The sequence below is a fragment of the Delphinapterus leucas genome, chromosome 1, assembly GCF_059928025.1.
Source record: "Delphinapterus leucas isolate spDelLeu-1000000601 "Yukka" chromosome 1, BTC_Dleu_Yukka2, whole genome shotgun sequence".
NCBI classification, from domain to species: domain Eukaryota; kingdom Metazoa; phylum Chordata; class Mammalia; order Artiodactyla; family Monodontidae; genus Delphinapterus; species Delphinapterus leucas.
In genome coordinates this window covers 20,102,666-20,126,832 of record NC_143129.1, presented here as the reverse complement: position 1 = coordinate 20,126,832, position 24,167 = coordinate 20,102,666, and the positions used below count along the sequence as shown (strand labels likewise).

The 24,167-nt window shown below is 37.6% G+C and overlaps 1 protein-coding gene across 2 annotated transcripts in view; it reads right to left on the bottom strand.

Annotated features, from left to right (window-relative positions):
• Window positions 1–24,167, bottom strand: part of KCTD3 (potassium channel tetramerization domain containing 3) — a 79,907-nt gene that overhangs the window by 35,192 nt on the left and 20,548 nt on the right. For both annotated transcript variants that reach the window (XM_022579223.2, XM_089906815.1), the window contains 2 exons: window positions 18,007–18,197; window positions 8,010–8,125 (listed from right to left, as the gene is read on the bottom strand). In XM_022579223.2, the coding sequence (XP_022434931.1) occupies window positions 8,010–8,125; window positions 18,007–18,197 (307 nt within the window). The remainder of the gene's footprint in view (window positions 1–8,009; window positions 8,126–18,006; window positions 18,198–24,167) is intronic.

The window sequence follows — 24,167 nt, the reverse complement described above, 5'->3', positions numbered from 1 at the left end:
TTGTGGGCAAGAAAGAAAAATAAAGACAATTATAATGTGATAGGCACATTAATGCCTATCACAATATACATTATACATTATTTAATGTATAAACACAGGGTGTGCAATACAATCATAGAAGAGGGAGAAAGGATTCCCATCTCAACCCCAGTCCAGGGAGAAGCACAAATATCAAGGAAAAGTTCAAAAAGAAAGTAAAGCTTGAAAACTATAAAACTAACTAGGAGTTAGGTAGAGAAAGGGAAAAGCACACTTCTGACAGAACAGCAAATACAGCAAAAGAGTCTAACTAAAAACACAAATTTAAAAAAAGCTAAAACTTGGAAATAATGATTCCTAGAAGGTGTTCATGTCCATGACCCTAATTTCTGTGTGTGCCTTCTGGTGTCCTGCATGGTTATAAGTTACACTAGAAATATCTCTGCAAAGACTCAATGATCACCCCCAACCCCAGGTCAGGTTTCTGTCTCATCAGAGCCAACACGTTTCGTAGCAGGTAAACACCGACAACTTCTCAGTGATATGAGTAAAGATGTCTGAAAAATGGAGGGAAGGCTGCTTCACTGACCAATTTTCTTACACCAAGTGCATCGTTTTAGCTCCAGCACTCCAAGAAGAGCTTCAATTCTACCCAGAATCTTCACAGTCAGAGGCTGGGGATAGGTAAGGCCATGAGATTCCTCTCCCTCTGGACCCATTTTTCAGTGAAAGAGCAGCAGCGGCCTGGAGCTTTCCCAGGCACGTCCAAGACAGATATCTGACCTTTCAGTTCTCTGGGAGGATGGGCTCCAGGACTAGAGCCTTCCTACCTCTTTTCCTGCAACCCCTGAGCATGTCCTGCTTTCCCCCTCACGTCTACCCCTCAGTACAAGGAGAACAGGGAAAGCAGAGGATAAGTAAAGTTAGGTTACAGAGGAGTTGGTACTAAGTTCTTCTCTCCCAGCATAAGCAAGGAGCCAGCCTTTCATGGCCTCCTCTTCTTTACCCCAACAGCTTCATGTCAGGAACCTGAGACACCATACTGATTAGTATATTTGGTTCAGTCACGGTGGCCACAAACCTAAGGTGGAAGTGGGTTTTCTCTCCTAACGTTGCATGCAGTGATTATCATTAACTCCTATGTAAAAATTTAAATGATTTACATTTTGAAAATCACTCTATCTTCCCAAGCAATACAAGGCCCCTAGAATCCTTTAACCACAATCTCTACCTGCATGATGATCACTGTTTTTAACATCAGTATGTTTTAACTCTCACCCATTACTTTTTAGACTTATTTAGAGTCACCAACACATCTACAAATTCTTTGGCTAGTCATGTTTATTGTATTCCACTACTTCCTCTTCTAAGTATAAATAACCTTATCAAAGGGCATTTCTATAGAGGTCCTTCCACTGAAGGTTATAAGTGACATACTTTGTATTATCTGAAAACATCTCTCATTCATGTTTGAATGATAGTTTTGCTGGATATGAAATCCTAAGTTGAAAGTTATTTCCCCAACTAACTTGAGAATAGCCTATTGTCTTCTGGACTCTACTGCTGGTGATGAACAGTCTGTTTTAAGTCTAACTACAGTGTACCTCTCATTACTCTGTGGACACCTTTATGATACTTTTATCTTCTATTATTGGTTGGCCAAAAGGTTCGTTCAGGTTTTCCCGTAAGATCCTATGGAAAAACCCTAATGAACTTTTTTGCCAACCCAACACATCACCATGTGTGTAAGTGTGAATCTCATTTTATTTAGCCTTGATATATTTCTTTAATCAGTAGAGTCATGTCTTTCTTCAACTCTCCAAAATTGTTAGCAATTATCTTTTCTAAATTGCCCCACCTCCACTGTTCCTTTCTGAAAGTGATTTTCTCATATTTTTCTTTTCATATTTTCTCTCTCTTTCTGCTTCAGCGTGAATGATTTTTTTCAAATGTGTCTGTCGATTCATTGTCCTTCTATTCAACACATTAAGTCAGAGTTTTGGTTTGTTTTTAATTTTCAATGACCTTTAAATTTCTACTCTTTCATTTTGCTTCTTTTCTGACTGGTCCTATTCCTTCATTATAGTCTAGTCCTTCTTCTATCTCATTAAATAACTTCAGAAATTTATTCTACATTAGTTGTCTAATTGTTCAATTATTTTCAGCTTTGGGGTACATCTGTACTCTAACAGCTAACATTTGATGACTTTCCCTCATTTGCTTTCACGTTTCATGTGTAGTTTACAAATTTGGGGAGGTTATGGGCTCACTTTCAGCAGAAAATATTTCTTCTGCAGAGTCCTGTGCGCCATATCTTGTGAAAGTTCAGTTTCATGTCCACATCTGGAAATGCAAATGGCCCTAGACCAGCTTTTTACATTAATTTCTCAAATTGGAGTTCCCATACTTACCTTTGTGTTTTCAATTCACACATTTGTACTCCTAATTTGATTATTTTGGTCTCAATTTCTCATTGATGGTTTCCCCCTGCACCACCTCTCCCCAATCCAAGACACTAAACACAGGTCAAGCTTTCTTGTTCCAAAACTGTTGAGCAAAATTTTCCCATTCTTCTTCTCAGGGACTGAGGCAGACCTTTAAAGCGTCAGCTTTTTGCAGGAGGCTGGTTTACACTGTCCCATGAAGCCATGCCTCCTATTCCTGGTAGAACCCCAGACCCCAGAGCCTTTACTCTGATACGTGACATGCAAATATGTATAAACAAACAAACAAATAAATGTAATTCAATACTTGACAGATACAATATATGCTGCTTTAATACTTTTTACCCAATATTTCTGTATGTCAGCTGATTTAGCTATGTTACTGTAAATCCTAAGTAAGCAAATATAACATACTCAGGGTAGTGGTCAGTACATAATAGACACCAAAATGTCAAGTCTTCTTACCAATAATTGATCTAATTCAGCTACATTACTGTAAATCCCAAGTAAGAAATACAACGTACTTGGGATAGTGTTCAGGACATAATAAGACACCCAAATGTCAGTCCTCTCCAATGAATTCTGGGCCTAAGATTCCAATGCCCACCTTATTCTTGTTCCTAACTTGCAGGGGTTCATAAACCTATTACAAAAACAAAAAAGTAAATCCCACCAAACCCTACTTGTGACATCAGTGCTACAAGTGCATCAGAGCACAAAAGAAGAGAAGCTACATCAAATAAGCCTCCCTAGTTCTTGTCCGGCACAGCCCATAAGAGCACAGAAATTCACTCTGACTCCCTGTTCCCACAGCCAGTATTTCCTCCTCAAGCTCGTCCTCCACTGTTCATTTAGAGGCCAGGCTGTGACTCAGATGGTGACTCTGGCTGAAGATCTCTCGTCTTTCAGAATAAACACAGACAGAGCTCTCTGGTCCTTTAGCAATCACAATACACAATGACTTTCCAGGACTAACTTCCAACACTGTCTCTCTGCTTTGATATGAGAATGAAACATGTATAATCTATGTTTCCAATATACATCTAAATTTAAACTTGAACAACTTGGGAAATAATGCCTAAAGTTACTATTCTGCCACGTAACTCAGCCTAGGCCATGTATTTGAAACACTAATTCCTTATTACTAATCGTCTGAAGTCTAATGAAGAGGAATTAAACAAAAAAAAGAAGAAAACACTGAAACTTTCCTTCTAAAAAATAATTTTCTTTTTTCTTACCCAAATCAGATACAACACTCTTATAAAATTTTCATTAACATTTTATTGAAGCTGTCCTAATAAAAAACTGCTACACCAAAATATCACAACGGCTTTCAGGCTCAAAAACGCTTGCTCTCTCGCTCTCAGGCTCGTTTGTCTGACTCAAATACCTCAAATCAATCTCGACTGTACAGCGAGAGTCACAAACTACACTAGTTGTCCTGTGTACCTTCTGTGTCACTCATGGGCAGAACTGTTGCTAAAGGCCAGATCAGAACCCGCTCATCCAGTGCCACAGCAGCCAGCCTCAGGTCAGAAATGTCCGTTGAGGTTTGCAGATCAGACACTGAGATTTCATTACATCCTAGCTCTGCACTGCACTACCAAAAAAATAAATCATCTATCTGGGCTAAAAGTTATGAGGCTTGTTTGCCGCATGAATGCTCGACTTACCCCAGGTCTTCCTGAAATGTAATAACAAACCTACTTTGTCATCTATGGTTTTCAACTCATGCATATACCAAACAAGAAGCAACAGGTTATACATACAGGACTAAACGCTTAAGGTGAAGTATCCACTTTGAGGATGCTAGTATAGTTTTTGGGATCTCAAAATATGAAAACTTTTATATGCAGTTGTGACATTAGTAAAAAACAAAGAAGGTAATAAAGAAACATGTTCCTGGGCTTCCCTGGTGGCACAGTGGTTGAGAGTCCGCCTGCTGATGCAAAGGACAAGGGTTCGTGCCCTGGTCCGGGAAGATCCCACATGCCGCGAAGCGGCTGGGCCCGTGAGCCTGCGCGTCTGGAGCCTGTGCTTCGCAATGGGAGAGGCCACAACAGTGAGAGGCCCGCGTACCACAAAAACAAAACAAAACAAAAAAAAACATGTTTCTTTAGAAACCTAAATGCACCTTCGGAGTTTTATGGCACAGATAGCACAGCTTCTCAGAGCCACTAAAAGTTCACTTGACATAAGTAGCCAAGTAACTTACCTGAGAGCAGGTCTTCCATAAATCATTAAAATCCACATTCCTCTTTACAGAAATATCACCAACTGAAGAATCCCTCTGATCGACTTCCCTCCACCTCAACTTTAGATCAACCTAGATCAGTCCTTCCCCACATTCCTTGGCCCATCACTTTCATGGTAACAACCTTTATAATGCCTTTTCTGTGCCTATATGGAAGGTCCACTCTTGGCTAATATATTTTTTCTACAAACATGACTTCCATGTCTCCATCTAGAATGAAATTTAACTTTCTCTGATTGCAATCTCTCTCATCGTAAGTCATTCATTCTCTCACCATTTCCCCAGCGTCTCAGGCGCGGCCGTACGACCTTAAGAATGTCCCTCCACAAGCTCAGCCCAATCACGACATTCAATTACCCTACCTCTGCCCAGACTGCAGCTTCCAGATCAACACACCACTTCTACTGAGGAGCTGGGCACCTGGATCAGTTAGCTTTTTGTCCCATTCTCCATTACTGTTCTGGCACCTAAATGTTCACCCTGATGACCCTTACAGTTCTCTGGCCACTATTTCAACTACTTTCATCTTTAAGTCAGTTCAACACATGATTTAAATGGCTATGTCAATGAGAACTGCTCCAACTCCAAAACCTTAACTCCAGTCTTTGACCACAACAATTCCCACTCCTTGTAAGTTACCAACCTGCTTTCACGTCCCTCTAGTCCCTTGAATCCCTGCATCCCCCTCTGCTGACCTGGCACTCCTTCACTTCTTGATCTTACAGTTTCAATTACTTTGCCACTTCATGTTTTCTCATCCCTTTGTGTGTCATACCCATTTTATTACATCTCCAATCCTGAATCAGGCCGACACTGTTTTCTTTTCTCTTGCTTCTGTTCCCAGTACTGAGGATTAAGGAAGAAACTCACATAGCTGCACCAGCCAGGTCCATTATAAAGATTTATAATCTCTGCAATCCTTGAAACACACTTCCAATGTCTTTCTCCTCCACAGTACACCTTCCTCACTCTTCCATCGCAGGGAAAGAAGTCTCTCTACTCTGTTGGGGCAACCCCTCCAGCTGTGTTCTAGACCCCATTTGCTTCTATGGCACTAGCAACCATCTCCATTCTTTCAACCTTCAAATGCTTTCTCTGTCAACTCCCCTCTCTGACTAACAAGCATGCTCAAACTTCTCCCGTCCTAGAGAAAAAGTAAAATAAAGCACTGAATATCTTTTCCTCCATCTAGCCTTGATCCTTAAACTATCACTTTGCTTCTCTGCTCTCCTTCACCACCAAACTTCTTGAAAGACACTCTGAATTTGCTAACTCTAATCTCTGATCTTTTAATTCCTTAGTTCCTGCAATCTGCCCCCCCCAATCAAAACCTAATTAACTTATTAATACATCTGCAAATGATATCCTACTGACAAAACCAATGTCATTTCTCAATCGTATCATATGTGTCACTTTGGCTCTTGGTTTCCTATCTTGTTCCCTTAAGAGCTAATGTTCCTCAGGATTTTAACTTTGGCTTTTCTTTCGCTGCAGATATCCTCTCAATGGAAAATCTTACCAATTCCCATTTTTCAATTACCAAGTATTATGGTTTCCAAATACTTTTTTCTAGCCCTTTTCTTCTTCCATAAATTTCAGAGGGGTGCTTCCAACTATATATTGAGCTCCTGTATATGGATACCCACAGGAATCTCAAAGTAAACATATTTAGTCATTCTAATTATTCCTCACGCTATCTACCAGCATATATGATTCTCCTCCCCCATTCCCTATCAATGTAAAATATTACCAGCCACTCAACTGTCAGAACTAGAAATCCACCTCTCTCTCCTTTAATTTTTCTCCATCTAATCAGATACCAATCCTTTTAGGAAGGCTTATGAAATGTTTTTCAGCTAGTCTCATCTTTGCCGTCTACTCATTTTAGTTGAAGCTCTGCCTCTTTTGCTGCATTACTTCCCTGATCCAGTCCACTTTTCATATTAGCTAGCACTGTTCTCTTTCTAAAACATGGCTCTGGCCAAGTCACTCTCTGCTTAAAGCCCTTTCATTTTTCCCCTCTCCTTCAGAATCAGGCAATAAGCTTTTTTTTAGTCTTATCTCCTTCCTGTTCCTCTCAAGTACTTGAAACCATTTAGCTCGCTATCTTTTCCTTGAACAGGCTATGTATTTTCACACAGAACTGTGCTCCCACTCAGGAGATGAAGTTTGCCTGGACTACTATTCCCAAGGCATGAAACTTGAAACATTTCAAGGCAATAAAGAAATGTCAAACCAGTTTACAAACTCACTCATCTTCCAAAGTGACTTAAAATTCTTGAAAATGTAGTCAAACTTGTATCCAGAAGCAAACTTAGCAGCAAATATATTCAATATTCTATACAGTAAGTCCCCTACATATGAACCTTCAACTTGCAAACTTTCAAAGAAGCAAACGTGCGTTCACATGTCCAATCACGTAAGTTAGTTCACGTGTCTGGCGTGCACTGTCACGTGCGTGCACCCTCTACAAGTGGTTGTGCTTTTGTGTACTTTACTGCACAGTACTGTACAGAGTACAGTATCTTTATTTCGAGCCCAGGATATCTGGAAGCAAGCGTAAAGGCAGCGGTGATGTAGCTGGTACTGCTAAGAAGAGATTCACAACACAGGAAATGGCAAGGGGATTCTCTTTATCTGAGGAGGCACTGTTAGTTTCTGAGGCACAGGACCCGAAAGGAGAACAGTACACCAAAGTTGCAGCAGACGTTCAGAATGCATCCAGTGCTACCGTGTCATCTATGAGGAGAAAAAAAGAGCTACTACCCAGACATCACTGGATCGTTTTTTCAAGAGGGTAGACAGAATTGAATCCAGCAAGGAACCAGAACCTGTGCCATCAACGTCAGGCGTGAGTGAAATTGCAGCTTGCCCTCCGTCACCCACTGCTGAGTATCCTTCAGCGCTACTATCTCCCACCTCCTCTCCCTCCTCCAGTCAGTAACTCTTCCTGCCTGTTCACTGGATGGCAGCCCCTGGATGCCAGCTGTTGTGCGGTACTTCTGTACTTTTCAATGTACTGTACTGTAAGATTAAAAATGTTTTATTTTTTGTTTGCTTTTATGTATTATTTGTGTGAAAAGTATTATAAACCTATTACAGTACCGTATTATATAGCAGATTGTGTTAGTTGGGTACCTAGGCTAACTTTATTGGACTTACAAATTGGACTTACAAACACACTCTTGGAACTGAACTTGTTCGTATATAGGGGACTTACTGTATAATCAAAACAGAAACAATATGAATTCCACAATAAAGCAGATGCATAATCAGCGTGAGTTTCAGAAATAATTTCATTTCTGCAATAATATGCATTAGTTAAAACCAACCTGCCAGTGCTGGGTGACAGCATTCCACACTCCCACTTTCCCTGTATGACTCGTGGCCACCAACTGGTTACCGATGAAGAAGAGAGCGTCTACAGGAACACCAAGGCTGAACACTCCTTAAATGATAATAAAAAATAGAGGTTAATCAGTCACCATCTTTCGAATTAATCAAAACCCAGATTAAAAACATCTTTCAAAGGCATCTCATTTCTACAAATTATGTTCCAGACACTTTGGGAACCAGAAATAAGAAACCTGTAAGCTCTTAAGCGGCAGATAGAAGTCTACCCCAAGTAATCCCACTCTGACTGAACAGCTTGTTACCTGAAACTGTGGCTCCCAAACCTAGTGGATCATCAAAACAACCACGTAGATTTAAAGTGAACAAAATAAAACAGAAAGAATCCTGGGATTCCTGGATTCATGCCAGACTCGCTAAATCAGAAAACCCACTGCATTTCTATAAAATCCACAGGAGATTTAGCTGCAGCCTGCTCATGGACCGACACAGACTTGGCAACCTCAACTATCCAGAATGTATCTAGAAATCTGGAAATAGGCAAAAAAGAGAAAAGAACAAAACAAAACAGCAAGAAGTCACACTGTATTCAAAACAAACATTCAGGCCTTTATCAGAGCTTATTTTAAACCTCTTGTTTCCCAACACTGCAGATCTCAATTTAATTAACTCCGAAGACACTAACTATACTAGGCCATGGGATTAAAAAATATGAGAAGATAAACAACAGGGATTTAGTGTATAGCACGGAGAATTATATTCAATATCTTGTAACCACCTATAATGGAAAAGAATGAAAAACAAGTATATATACATATATATATATATATACATATATATCCGAATCACTCTGCTGTATGCCTGAAACTAACACAATACTGTAAATCAACTAAACTTCAATAAAAAAAAACAAACGTAAGAAGACTGGATATTACTAGGAACTTAAGATTTAAAGGAAAAAAATACAAACAACCAATTTTAATGCAATAATAACAGAAGGATGCACAGAGTACAGTAATAACCAGAGGAGTAAAAGAGGGCAGAAAAAGGAACTTGAGAATATTTCTAAGAAGCCATCTGAGTTGGGTTTTTTAAAAATGTGAAAAGGAATTCATCAAATTGGGGGATCAGGAATGGGTAAGCCTAGGGAACCTGAGAAAAAAAGGGAAGAGGGATTGCAGGTGAGGGACCTTGTAAGGATAGCCCACATTAACAGCAAAAGAGCCAAGAATGTCTCGGCTCACCTTGGTATAGCATGTATGGCCCTACACAGTTGTCTCTCTTTAGCTGAGTACTATACCAGCAGGGAGGAGATTCTGGGTCAGAATCCTGGCTCTGACAGTACCTTTCTTTGCCACCTTCAGGTTCCTACTTCGCCACCTTCAGGTTCTTACTTACCTGATCTATAAAATTGGGTCCAAGCTAAATGTCTCAAGGCTCACTTTCACCTTAAAAATGTTATAATCCAATTTTGACATTTAAATAGTATTCTATTACTTGAAAAGCACCTTATGAGAAATACCTTTTTACCTAACTATTCTAGAAAATAAGCCTCACTATAAAATATTGTTTTATGTGTATCTTTAGCTGTTTCAAGTATGTTTTTTTATTTTTAAAAAAGTACCCCCCAAAAATAAAAGTACCTAATGTGTGACAACACGAACAATTTTCTCAGCATCTAACTGAGAAAAACAAGGATTCACAAGGCTTTGAAGAACTCATGGGGAGAAACAAACCAATTAAATGCGACTGTAATATGTTAAAAAGCATAAGCCAGAAAAGATAACTGATTTCTTTCGAATCTTACATGAATGAGGGATATTTCTTTATGTTCAGAAGTGTACTATATACAAGACCAGTGGCAATAAACAACAAGTTGAAAATTCTTAACCAATCTTGAAAAAGCCAGGCATCTAGCAAAAAGAAAAATGATATACACTGGACAAAAATGAAAAACAAACAAATCTGGAAAGTATTGCTAAGAATGTCTTCCATATGTACATTTTAACTTTTATGTACTCATAAATACATATTTATACACATGAATAGATCATCTCAGCCCAACCTGTCAACCAAAAAAACCAGAGCAAAATAAAACACATACAAAAGCTAATAAGCTCTCTGATCGGAACTGGCTGAGAAATTAACTTGCCACTTCAAAGCAGAGAGTAATCATTTCACACGCAACTTCAGGGACTCTCATGTATTAGTACTTTAATCTTGATGCTAGACAATTTTTCAGAACATGTTAAGATAACTATATTCAGTACTATGGGCTATGTGAAAGGTAGAAATAAAAACAGGAAAACCAACAAACACTGATTACTCGAGAGAAGAATGAGATTCTGGGAAATCAAGGAAGACATTCTGAATGATCTCAAGAAATTTCAAGTGTCACCCCTGCTTAGACTCAACAATGCTGACCCCTATCCACAGGGAGGACACCAGTATACGTAATGACAAGCTCCTGTCTTAAGGGGCCCTGCTTATGGCGGCAATCCAGCAGCAATGTCTTATGTAAGTTATAACTAAGGCGCTCAGCCTCTGGGGAAGCTCTATCATGGATACACCAGTCCTAACAATTTTCTTCGGATGGTGCCGTCAGGTCCTAAAGAATATTTGTCACAACAAATAATCTCTTTTACATGAACAAATTACCATCTACCATCTCATAAGGTAGCTACTGACCACACCCTTTGTTTTGGGGGGGGAAAGAAAGCAAGGCATAAAATCTCCTTCACTAATTGGTATGTTACAAGTGGCAATTTGAAAAAAACAAACAAAAAAAAACCCACAACTGATTTCTTTTCTGTATACTTACCAGTATATTATAATTTCAATATTTTTAAAGTATTTTTTTTTCCCTAAAGTTTTAGAGGGGACTTTCACTGCCAGTCATGATGGAATAAATGGCATCAGACTATTCCTCACCATAAAAAAAACCTGGCCAAAATACATGAGGCAACTGTTTTTAGGCACCGGACAACAGGGAGCAGAAGACCTGAAACAGTAAATACATAAGATAAGCCCCACGGTCACACTGGCTTTCTGTATAAGCTCTCCCGACCACAGCGAGGTGAAACCCAAGGGAAAATCAAGTGAGGGTCTCTCAACTGAGAAAGCTGAGATCAGAGTCTAGAGCTGTTGAAGCAGCTAGAATTTATTAACAAGGTATAAGAAAGAAAGAAGGGAAATGCACCAGCGTGGGAGTGGAGATGGCGCAGAATTTGTATAGGGGTTTTCCTATGCCTTGGCTGAGACCAGGCTGCACCTGGGCTGGGTGAGAATCCCCGAGGAATAAAAGAGAGAGGCTGCTGTAGGCCTGGGAGCTAAGTAGAAATAGCAGAGGTCATTTGTGGCTGGATTCAATAGTTCCAGCACAGTAAGACTCACTCTTCAGGCATTCAGTTAAGACTCCAAAAAGATAACACCACACCCTGAGTAGGAGTCATGCCCTAAAATAAAAAATAAAGGTGAAAAAGGCAACCTATCCTTAACAAGGCAAAAAAAAACAAGCCTAGCAGGATAAAGATCCTCTGGTAATTTAACTGCCTGCCAGAATAAAACTCACATCTTTTAAAAGAAGACAGCATTGTTACTCCCTACATAATAATAATAATAATTCATACTCCCTACATAATGTATCATGCACAAGCCCAACATATAATTACAACTTCCCAGACATGTGAAGAAGCAGGAAAATGTAACTCAAAATAAATGAGATGGTGCAGACAGTGGAATTAGCAGACAAAAACTAATAAAACAGCTATAATGAATATGTTGCATTTAGCAAAAAATAAGGCATAATGAGTGAATAGACAAGAAATCTCAGCTGAGAAACAAACTAAAACAGAATCAAAAAAGGTAATTTTAGAGTTGAAAAGTCCAGCATCTCAAATAAAAAACTTACTAGATGGGCTTAACTGCAGATTAAATGAATACCGCAGCAAAAGGGCAAAAGACAGTAAAGATATTGATCTAAACTGAAGAAGGGGGAGAAAAGAAATTGGCAAAAAAAATAGCGCTTCAGTGCCATCTAAGGCCAATATGAAGTAGCCTAAAATGTAACTGAATTTCAAAAAGAGGAAGAGAGAAGAGGGAATGAGGGAGGGATGTTAGGGAGAGGGAAAGGGAGTGAGGTGGGGGGAGTTGGAGAGAAAGAGAGAAGAGTCCTCCCTCAATGGTGTCAACCAAAAATGTCTCCAGACATTTCCACAGGTCCCCTGGAGGACGACATTATCCCTCGTTGCAAACCACTAATCTATGTACAGACCTATTACAAATCAATAATAGGATGACAATCTCATAAAAAGAGGGCAATGATTTTAAGACACTTCTCAAAAACACAGTACAAATGGTCAATAAGGACATGAAAAGATGCTCAATACCATTAGTAGTTAGGGAAATGCAATTAAAACCAACATTAAAATCACTGCACATCCACTAGAATGGCTCAAATTAAGACTGACAATAAAAAAGTGTTGGTAAGGGTGCAGAGCAACCAGAACTCTCACACATTGCTGGCAGAAATGTAAAATGGTAATAACCACTTGGAAGACAGTGGTGCATTTTCTCATAACATAAACCATACACTTTTCACAGGTCCCAGAAATTCCACTCCTAGATATTTAATTTAAAAAACGTCCAAAGACGCAGATGTAGAGAATGGACTTGAGGACACGGGGAGGGGGAAGGGTAAGCTGGGATGAAGTGAGAGAGTGGCATGGACTTATATATACTACCAAATGTAAAATAGATAGCTAGTGGGAAGCAGCCGCATAGCACAGGGAGATCAGCTCGGTGCTTTGTGACCACCTAGGGGGGTGGGATAGGGAGGGTGGGAGGGAGACGCAAGAGGGAGGAGATATGGAGATACATGTATATGTATAGCTGATTCACTTTGTTATAAAGCGGAAACTAACACACCATTGTAAAACAATTATACTCCAATAAAGATGTTAAAAAAAAAAAATGTCCAAAGAAAGATTGCTACCTTCATAGCAGCTTTATTCCTAATATCTCCAATCGGGAAATAAACCAAATGTCTACCAACAGATGAATGGAGAAACAAATTCTGGAATATTACTTCAATGGAATACCACTCAACAATAAAAAGGGATGAACCACTGATACACTCAACAACATGGATGAATCTCAAAAGCATTCTGTAGAATGAAAGAAGCCAGAGACAGAAGAACACACACTAACTACATAACTCCACTCATGAAATTCTAGACAAAAGAAATCTAATCTATGCTGACAAAAAGCCTAAACTGCTGTGTAAACAATGTCGTCTATGCTGAACATCTGCTTCCTTTTGGGAATCTGGAATCTTGGTACAGGCTAGGCAGAGGGTACTTAAGTGACTAGCCTCTAGTAATAACCTTGGGTACCAAGTCTCTAGTGAGCTTCTTCCCTGGTAGACATCTCACAAGTTTGTCACAATTCACTGCTGGAGGATTAAGCATGTCCTATGAGATACCACTGGAAGGGAACTCTTGAAAGCTTGTACCTGGTTTCCACTGAGCTTCACCCCATGTGTCTTTTCCCTTGTCAATTTTGCTTTGCATGCTTTCACTGTAATAAACCATAGCTCTAAGTACCTCTACGTGCTGAGTCCTCTAAGTCCTCCTAGCAAATCACTGAACCTGGGAATGATCTTGAGGACCAGACACAGATATAGAGGAATGAAGTCCAAGGACTGAGCCCTGGGGCATGCCAAGATTTTGAAATTAGGCAAATAAGGAAGAACTATCAAAAGGAACTGAGAAGAAACAAAGAGCTATAATAGAAATCAAGACAATAAGGTGTCCTAGAAGCCAAAGAAAGAAAGTCTTCAAAAGGAAAAGAGTAATCAACTATATCAAATATTATCAAATGACAGTTCTAACCAGATGAAGACTATAAATTGATCCTAGGATATAGCAGAGTACAGATCATGGGTCACACTAACAGGAATAGTTTTATAGAGTGGTTGGGGGCATAATTAGAGCAACTTCTAAAGAGAAGAGGAGGATACAGAAACAAGATCAGATAACTACTCTCTATTGCTTTAAGAGGAACAGAAAAATGAAGTAAAAACTGGAAGAGAACATAGGGTAGTTTTTTCTGTTGATTTTAAGGCAGAATTAAAGCACAGCTGTATGATGATGGAAATGATCCAACAGAGTGGAATAACTTCTAGAGCAATGTCTCCAGTAGGTAGAAGGAAATAGGACATAGTACACAGCTGGATATAAGGAGCTGGCCTTAGATAAGATCAGAGACAATTTAATCACAGTAATAAATGTGATAATAGATTATATGAGCACAGATACACGTAGATGGACAGATATGACTAAAGGAATTTAGGAAAAGTCTCTCCTGGTTTTCTCTATTCTCTCAATGAGAATGACAGAAGATGTTGGAAGTTTAAGGAAAAAGAAAAAGGTATGAAACAGTCATCTAGGAGAGTGGCAGAACTGACAAGGGTAATGTAGTAGGATTTCTGGGTAGCCTTTAAAGGCTCACTTGAGAGTAGAGGCCACGGACTGAGACTATTGTTTTGTGTGCATATGCATTTCTTTTTCCTCACCGCCTTTAATATTCAGGGGGAAAGGTCGATTTGGCCAGGGATGTGGTTTCTCCAGGTAGGTAAGGCAAAGGGAAAGATACAAGAAAACTGAGGCTCTATGCTAGAGTGATTATAATGATGGAATCCAAGCCTATAAAAAGGGAAGTAATGAGTGAAGATCCCAGTGGAGTTAAAGAATTTTTGAGTTGGAAAATCAGAGTTAGTAATTTCAAAGGCATGAAGGATAGTAACCTAGAGGGCAGCTGAGGACTACATCAAGCGTAAATGCAGATGGTATGAGATTCGAAATGTGGGCAGGCGCGGGGACTGGGGGAGTAGCTGGGAGAGAAGGGAAGGAAAATGGCCTAGAACAATGATTCTCTTTAAGTATAGTCTAGGAATCCTTGGTCTCTGAGAACCCTCTGGAAGTCTGAAGTCAAGACTATTTTCATGGTGATATTAAAGCACTACTTGCCTTTTTTAAAACAAATTCTCATTATCTCAAGAATGTACAGAGGAGTTTTCCAGAGGCTACATGACATGTGATGAGGTCACCATTTAGACAATGGCATCTGCATATGTGTTCTTATATTCTCTAGAATGGTTTATGATGGTAGGCTGGGGTATAACTAACTAAGTTTCCCAAGACTAACTTAGTTTGGTCTAAATACTTCCACTGTGCTTTTATTAGTTGTCTTCAGTTACAACTGCTATAATTATTTTAAAACACAAGTTTTCCTTGTGCCTACAAAGAAACACAAGAAATACACTTAGTTGTTTTGCAATATTAGTTTTTAAAATGTTCTGAAAACCTTTAATTTTACCTAAAACTGTTTAAAATATTTTATTCTAAAATAAATTATTTTTAATGTATTTTTCTTATACTTAACTTGCCTTTCAATCCATAGCTGCACCATCTAAATCTAACAGTGCTGGCAAAGATACATATGACATAGTAGAGTTCTTTGATTCAAGGAAGGGAGGACTCTAAAACAAACTGAGCAAAACTGTATATACAAATTTTAAATAACAAAAGTAATCTTTCCTTCAACTATATAGATATTAATAACTTGCCTTATTGTGCCTATGCAACAGAACAATTTTGAACAGTATTATAAAGCCAGCTGTGGGTTCCTTGAGACCAAATACTCAAGAGTTTAAAGAAATATTTTAAATGAAGATGGAAAAAGTGTTTTAAAAGCCACAAATTGTTACAGATTTTCAAACTAGATATGAAAAAGCCACTGAATCATCCTACAGGGTAAGTTATGGCATTGCACTGGCTAGAGGAGGGCACACAATCACTGTGAGACTAAGAAAGCTAGGACAGATGGCGATGGTGAAAGCCTGCCAGATGAAATGTCAGTAAAAGAAACCACAACACTGGCACTTTTCAATGACACAGTAAGTCCTTGAATTAAAGACTGGTGCAGACAGTAGGTTGTCTGCAAAACTGCATTTTTGTCTTACAAAAACGAATACAAAGATGTGGCTGGACCTGGTGTTTTGTTTCTGTGCATCCAGTATCAGTACCAGCCAGTCATCAGAGATCTTTTACCTGAGTATTAGCCACAAACACACATGGTGTTGAAATATTCAAAGTGTTGAAAATGTATGAATATCACACTTTATCCTAGAACATTCCTGTTGATCTCTGCACTAATGGTGCAAAGCAATGTTGGGTAAAAAGAGCGAGCACCTTAGCATGAATCAAAGTAGTGGCAGTAAACCGTACTGGTAGTGATTAAATTCTTCTCTGCCGCACACTTTCAATGGAAGAAAAAAAGGCCAGCTGAACTTAAGAATTTCCTGGATGAAGCAATCTGTGTAAAAGTATGTACTGACTAAGTCTCAATTTTGAGTTTATGTCTTCTGAATATTCTGTGTGACTAAGTACCATGATTGTGTCGAGGAGAAGCATCTTCCAAATTGCTGGAGCTGAGAGGAAACCAGCAGCTCTTCTCTTAGCGTACCATTTTCATGTGAAAGCACGAGTAACAAACTATGGTAATTCAGATTTGGTTATTTGGTAGACTTTCCTAAAAAGCGAGAAAAGTGGACCTGTTATTTTAATAATACAAACTCAGTGTTTCAAGTGAATATCAGAATTCTGGAAAGCGTTTATCTGCCACAGCGAGCATGACAACTTCCTAACACAACAGAGTTCAGAGGTGTGATCAGTGGTTATAGTAAAAAAATGTGATTTTTTTTTTTTTTTTTTTTTTTACTCTATTGTACAATGAAAGGTATCAACACTTGGAAGATCTACATGACTCAGAATAAACCAACACTTTCCAAATGACCAATGCATCATGTTATAAAATTATGTAAGGACAAAAGATCCATTCAAAGTACAAAACAGACTGATGGATTTTAATTTAAAAGAGTATGATCTGTATGAACAGAGTTCATCGATATCATTTCAAAATTTTGGGAAAGAAGCAAACACTATCCACAATTATCTAAAAAGACTATATAAAAATACGGTTTTTTTCAACTATGTATCTGTGTGAAGCCAAATTCTCTTCATGTAGTTCAACCAGAGTAACAAAACGTAGCAGACTGAAAGCAGAAATAAGTATCAGAATTCAATAAAACATTAAAGAGGTTTACAAAATTGTAAACCATTGCCACTCTTCCCACAAAAATTTTTGGAAATATAGTTATTCTTCATTAAAAATGTTATTCGGGGGCTTCCCTGGTGGTGCAGTGGTTGAGAGTCTGCCTGCCGATGCAGGGGACACGGGTTCGTGCCCCGGTCCGGGAAGATACCACATGCCGCGAAGCGGCTGGGCCCGTGAGCCATGGCCGCTGAGCCTGCGTGTCCGGAGCCTGTGCTCCACAACGGGAGAGGCCACAACAGTGAGAGGCCCGCGTACCGCCAAAAAAAAAAAAAAGTGTCATTCATGTTACCATGCAATGGGCTTATTTATGTTATTTTTTAAATTAATAAGCAGTTACTAAAATTTCAGTTTTAATTCCTATTATGGTAAATATCATTAGATAAAACCTATACAAAGAAAAACTCTTAATGGTCCTGAACTAGAATGTCAAGTGAAATTTAGAAGAGATTTAAAAGTTTGAGACTTTCTGGCCTAGAAGCAACAAATGAGGAGGAACAAGAAAGTTATTCACCCAATCTTCAGGCCCAGTGGTATGAAACAGGTGGAGAGAAAGCAGCCACCACTAAACAGGATTCAGGAAAAGCACATTCTTATAGAGCAGTCAGGTTTCAGTTTTCCTCCCTCCTTACCAGATCATTCCTCTCACATTGAGCAGTCCTGTATATCACTGGACCCTGAAAATAAGATGCAGCAGCTCTAGCTAACTAATAACTAGTCCAATAACTAGTTTTGATATTTATGGGCAATCCCTCTTAAACTTCAGAATATTACGTGTAACAGTGTACACAAGATTTTTCCTACCAATTTCACTTCCACTTCCTCCATCTTGGACACTCCATAAGATGATGCTACTCTCTGAGGCAACGGCGACCATTTTGTCTTTGTCTCCATGTGGACCTCCAACCACTTTTGCATTTAGAGCTACTCGTTCAATAGTCCAATCCAAATATGGGCTTGTAAACACTTGTTGCCATCCTGAAGATTCTTTGATTCTGTTAAACAAGAACAGACACATAAGTGAGACTCAGCAGCACTTAAGCAAAAAAACACAAATGAATATTCCAAAATAAATTGAATCACAGCTATTTATCTACCTTTATATTTATTAAAAATTTTGTTGATGTATATCCTCTACAAAGCCAGATTACTCCTGAGGTACCGTATATTTACATACATAAAACATATAAACCACTTAAAAGGAGCCTAGAGTTCTATACTTCTCCAAAGAATAATTCAGCCAAGTCCTTCAAATTGTAAAAACTTTAGTAACTTAAAAAAAAAAAAAAAAAGGTAGTACCTTTCACTTTTCTACACAAAAATTTGGTACTGTGATTATCTATGGATAGAAATAGTCAACAAAAATCAGAGTTTCAGGCTAATTATTATTCCTTTCAGTTACTGATCAGTTATTGTTACTCTTATTAACTGAAACTCAACCAATCGTTTTTTTTTTTGAAACTTCAGATGATAGTCTATTCATGGAAACTAAGATAATGGAGTGATCTGGTATACGATGTATACTCCAACATCTTGGCACAATCAAGTGAATAAAATGTGGGGCTTTGGAAACCACTCTCTGAGGACTGGATTTTAAAGGTTTTATTCTAAATGAAAAAAGTCTCATGAGCCTATTCATTCCCCATATGTAAAGACTTATTATCATGATTCAGATTTGCAGTTGACTGAATAAAAATGCTTTAATATTTAACTTCTGATAAACACACCTGTAAATTTTTAATAATTTTTTCTGTTCTAACTGAATTTAAGGCTTTCAGACATGTATTCTCTGTGATTATACAGTAAGTCTTCATACACTTAAAACCTACAGTTAAGCAATCATGACAATAAATGACCTGAACTTTAACTATGGAGTATCTATTTTTTTAAGTTATACCAAACAAGTGATACAAACAAAATTGTAAAGATTCTCTTTGCCTTACCTAAAGAGAACAAATAAATGTGAAGAAAATAAGTGCTCCTTTATATACTACATGACATATTCACCCCAAAAATCAAACTTTAGTATTCATAAATGATGATCACCTAACCTAAATAAAATCACTTTAGCTTCATTTTTGTTTAAAAATGTACAATAAAGTAATACAACTATAATTCACAAAAATATGCAATTCAACCTTCTTATTAATTTCAAGAACTAGTGATTTGCTTAAACTTAAAAGCAATACACAGAAATATGTATTATTTTTTCCTAGGCAATGGATGGTCTGTAATTACCCACTTCAGCCACCAGATGGGATTCATGTGTTGAAATACACAAATGGAAATAATTATCTAATAAACTCTAAATACTGACAAACATTGAGAAACAAAATAGAGATGGCTCTTAGGAACTGTCAGACTGGACACAAAGCAAGAATTGCCAGCACTTCAAGAATAATGATAATATGCTGCTATGTGCATGCAGACATACACTAGGCTCATACGCTGTTCAAGAAAGAGATGCTGTATCTATTTAACGAGGTGAATGATGTAATCTTGTGATCATTGAGGAATATAAATAATAAAGCTAAATACGATCTAATCTTTTTAAAAATACTATCTAACCTTTTACAAAGAGTGTACTTCTAAATAATTTTTCTCTAGAAAAATTAGGGGATTATAAAATAAAGAGATGCCAAAAAAGAGTAAAACAATCAGGACAACATATTTGAGAGGGATTATAACAATTACATAATTTAACTCAATAAGATATGTGAATTTACTTCTATTTTTAAGTTAAAATTAAGTACAAAGAAAAAGCAATATTTGCTCTATAATTTTCCATACATGTAATACAAAATTTCACGTAAGTAAAACAAGACAGAACAAGCTCAATTGATATTATAGCACTCCATCTCCTTACTGCTGCCTAGTAAACCAATGCTCTGAAGCCGGAAAAGCTATGCAAAGAATATGGTTATCTTCCACATTACAATCTCAAAGAAAGAGAGTGGAGGGGACATGCCTTACAAGATTTTGAAATTTACTATAAGCATGCTGAACTGCAAATTGTATGACAATAGATATATATGTCAAAGAACCTAAGTGTCTAAAATGGCAATAAGAACATACATACCAACAATTACCTTAGATGTAAATGGATTAAATGCTCCAAACAAAAACACAGACTGGCTGAATGGATACAAAACAAGACCCATATATATCCTGTCAACAAGAGACCCACTTCAGATCTAGGAACACATTCAGACTGAAACTGAGGGGATAGAAAAAGGTATTCCATGTAAATGGACATCAAAAGAAACCTGGAGTAGTAATACTAGTATCACACAAAATAGACTTTAAAATGAAGACCGTTACAAGAGTTAAAGAAGGACACTGCAAAATGATCAAGGGATCAATCCAAGGAGATATAACAATTGTAAATACATATGCACACAATATAGGAGTACCTCAATATATAAGGCAGATGTTAACACCATGAAAGGAGAAATCGACAGTAACATAATAATAGTGGGGACTTTAACACCCCACTTACATCAATGGACAGATCATCCAGACAGAAAATCAATAAGGAAACACAGGCCTTAAATGACACATTAGAACACATGGACTTAATTGATATTTATGGAACACGCCATCTGAAAGCAGCAGAATACACATTCTTCTCAAGCACACATGGAACATTCTCTAGGACAGATCACATGCTTGGTGACAAAGCAAGCCTCAGTAAATTTAAGAAAACTGAAATGATATCAAGCATCTTTTTCTGACCACGCTATAAGGTTAGAAATCAATTAACAAAGAACAAAACTGTAAAAAAAACCCGCAAACATGTGGAGGCTAAACAATATGCTACTAAACAACCAATGGATCACTGAAGATATCAAGGAGGAAATCAAAACAATACCTAGAGACAAATGACAATGAAAAGATGACAATCCAAAACCTATGGAACACAGCAAAAGCAGCTCTAAGAAGGAAGTTTATAGCAATACATCTTACCTCAGGAAACAAGAAAAATCTCAAATAAACAACTTAACCTTACACCTAAAGTAGTACAAGAAAGAAGAACAAACAAAACCCAAAGTTAATAGAAGGAAAGAAATCATAAAGATCAGAGCAGAAATAAATGAAATAGAGACAAAGAAAACAACAGTAAAGATCAATGAAACTAAAAGCTAGTTCTATGAAAAGATAAACAAAACTGATAAACCTTTAGCCAGACTCATCAAGAAAAAAAAGAGGGCTCAAATCAATACAATTAGAAATGAAAAAGAAGTTACAACTTACACCACAGAAATACAAAGGATCACAAGAGACTACTACAAGCAACTATATGCCAATAAAATGGACAACCTAGAAGAAATGGACAAATTCTTAGAAAGGTACAACATACAACCTTCCAAGACTGAGCCAGGAAGAAACAAAAAATAAGAACAGACCAATCACAAATACTGAAATTGGAACTATGATTAAAAAACTTCCAACGAAGATCCAGAACCAGACGGCTTCACAGGCGAATTCTATCAAAATTTAGAGAAGAGTTAATACCTAGCCTTCTGAAACTATTTCAAAAAATTGCAGAGGAAGGAACACTCTCAAACTCGTTCTACGAGGCCACCATCACCTTGATACCAAAAACCAGACAAAGACGAAACAAATAAAGAACATTACAGGCCAGTATCACTGATGAACATAGACCCAAAAATCCTCAACACAATACTAGCAAACCAAATCCAACAATACATTAAAAGGATCATACACCATAAATTAAGTGGGATTTATCACAGGGATGCAAGGATTCTTCTGTATCTGCAAATCAATCAGTATAATATACCACATTAACAAACTGAAGACTAAAAACCATATGATCACCTCAACAGATGCAGAAAAAGCTTTTGACAAAATTCAACACCCATTTATGATAAAAACTCTCCAGAAAGTGGGCACAGAGAGAACATACTTCAACATGATAAAGGCCCTATATGACAAACCCACAGTTAACATCAGTCTCAACAGTGAGAAGCTGAAAGCATTCCCTCTAAGATCAGGAACAAGACAAGGTTGTCCGCTTTCACCACTTTTATTCAACATAGTTTTGGAAGTCCTAGCCACCACAATCAGAGAAGAAAAAGAAATAAAAGGAACAGAAATTGGAAAAAAAGTAAAACTATCACTGTTTGCAGATGACACAATACTATACATAGAAAATCCTAAAGATGCTACCAGAAAACTACTAGAGCTCATCAATGAATTCAGTAAATCAGCAGGATACAAAATTAATGCACAGAAATCTCATGCATTACTACATACTAACAACGAAAGATCAGAAAGAGAAATTAAGGAAACAATCCCATTTGTCATTGCAACAAAAGGAATAAACCTACCTAAGCAGGCAAAAGTCCAGTACTCATAAAACTATAAAACACTGATGAAAGAAATCAAAGACAATACAAATAGATGGAGAGATATACCATGTTCTTGGATTGGAAGAATCAATATTGTGAAAATGACTATACTACCCAAAGCAATCTACAGATTCAATGCAATCCCTATCAAATTACCACTGACATTTTTCATAGAATTAGAATAAAAATTTTACAATTTGCATGGAAACATGAAAGATCCCAAAAAGCCAAAGCAACCCTGAGAAAGAAAAAACGGAGCCGGAGGAATCAGACTTCCTGACTTCAGACTATACTACAAAGCTGCAGTAATCAAAACCTTATGGTACTAGCACAAAAACAGAAATACAAATCAATGGAACAGGATAGAAAGTCCAGAGATAAACCCATACACCTATGGTCACCTAATCTATGACAAAGGAGGCAAGAATACACAATGGAGAAAAGACAGTCTCTTCAATAAGTGGTGCTGGGAAAACTGGATAGTTACATGTAAAAGAATGAAATTAGAACATTCTCCGACACCATACACAAAAACAAACTCAAAATGGATTAAAGACCTAAATGTAAGGCCAGATATTACAAAAGTCTTAGAAGAAAACATAGGCACAACACTCTAGATATAAATCATAGCAGTATCTTTTTGGATCCATCTCCTAGAGTAATGGAAACAAAAATAAACAAATGGGACCTAATTAAACTTAAAAGCTTTTGAACAGCAAAGGAAACGATAATCAAAATGAAAAGACAACCCACAGAATGGGAGAAAATATTTGCAAACAAAGTGACCAACAAGGGATTAATCTCCACAATTTACAAACAAAGCATGCAGCTCTATATAAAAAAGACAAACAACCCAATCAAAAAATCGGCAGAAGATCTAAATAGACATTTCTCCAAAGACATACAGATGGCCAAAAAGCACATGAAAAGATGTTCAACATCACTAATTATCAGAGAAATGCAAATCAAAACTACAGTGAGTTATCCCCTCACACCAATTAGAATGGTCATCATCAATAAATGCTGGAGAGGGTGTGGAGAAAAGGGAACCCTCCTACACCCCTGGTGGGAATGTGAATTGGTACAGCCACTATGGAGAACACTATGGAGGTTCCTTAAAAAACTGAAAATAGAACTACCATATGATTCAGCAATCCCACTCTTGGGCATGTATCTGGAGGAAACCATAATTTGAAAAGATACATGCACCACAGCGTTCACTGCAGCACTATTTACAATAGCCAAGACATGGAAGCAACCTAAATGTCCACTGACAGAGGAATGGATAAAGATGTGATACTTATATACAAGGGAATATTACTCAGCCATAAAAAAGAATGAAATAATGCCATTTGTAGCAATATGGATATACCTACAAATTATCATACTAAGTGAAGTCAGAGAAACTATCATATGACATCACCTATGTGTGGAATCTAAAAAAAAAATAGTAATAATACAAATGAACTTATTTACAAAACAGAAAGAGACTCACAGACTTTGAAAACAAACATGGTTACCAAAGTGGAAACGCAGCAGGGGAGGGATAAATTAGGAGTTTAGGATTAACATATACACAATACTATATATAAA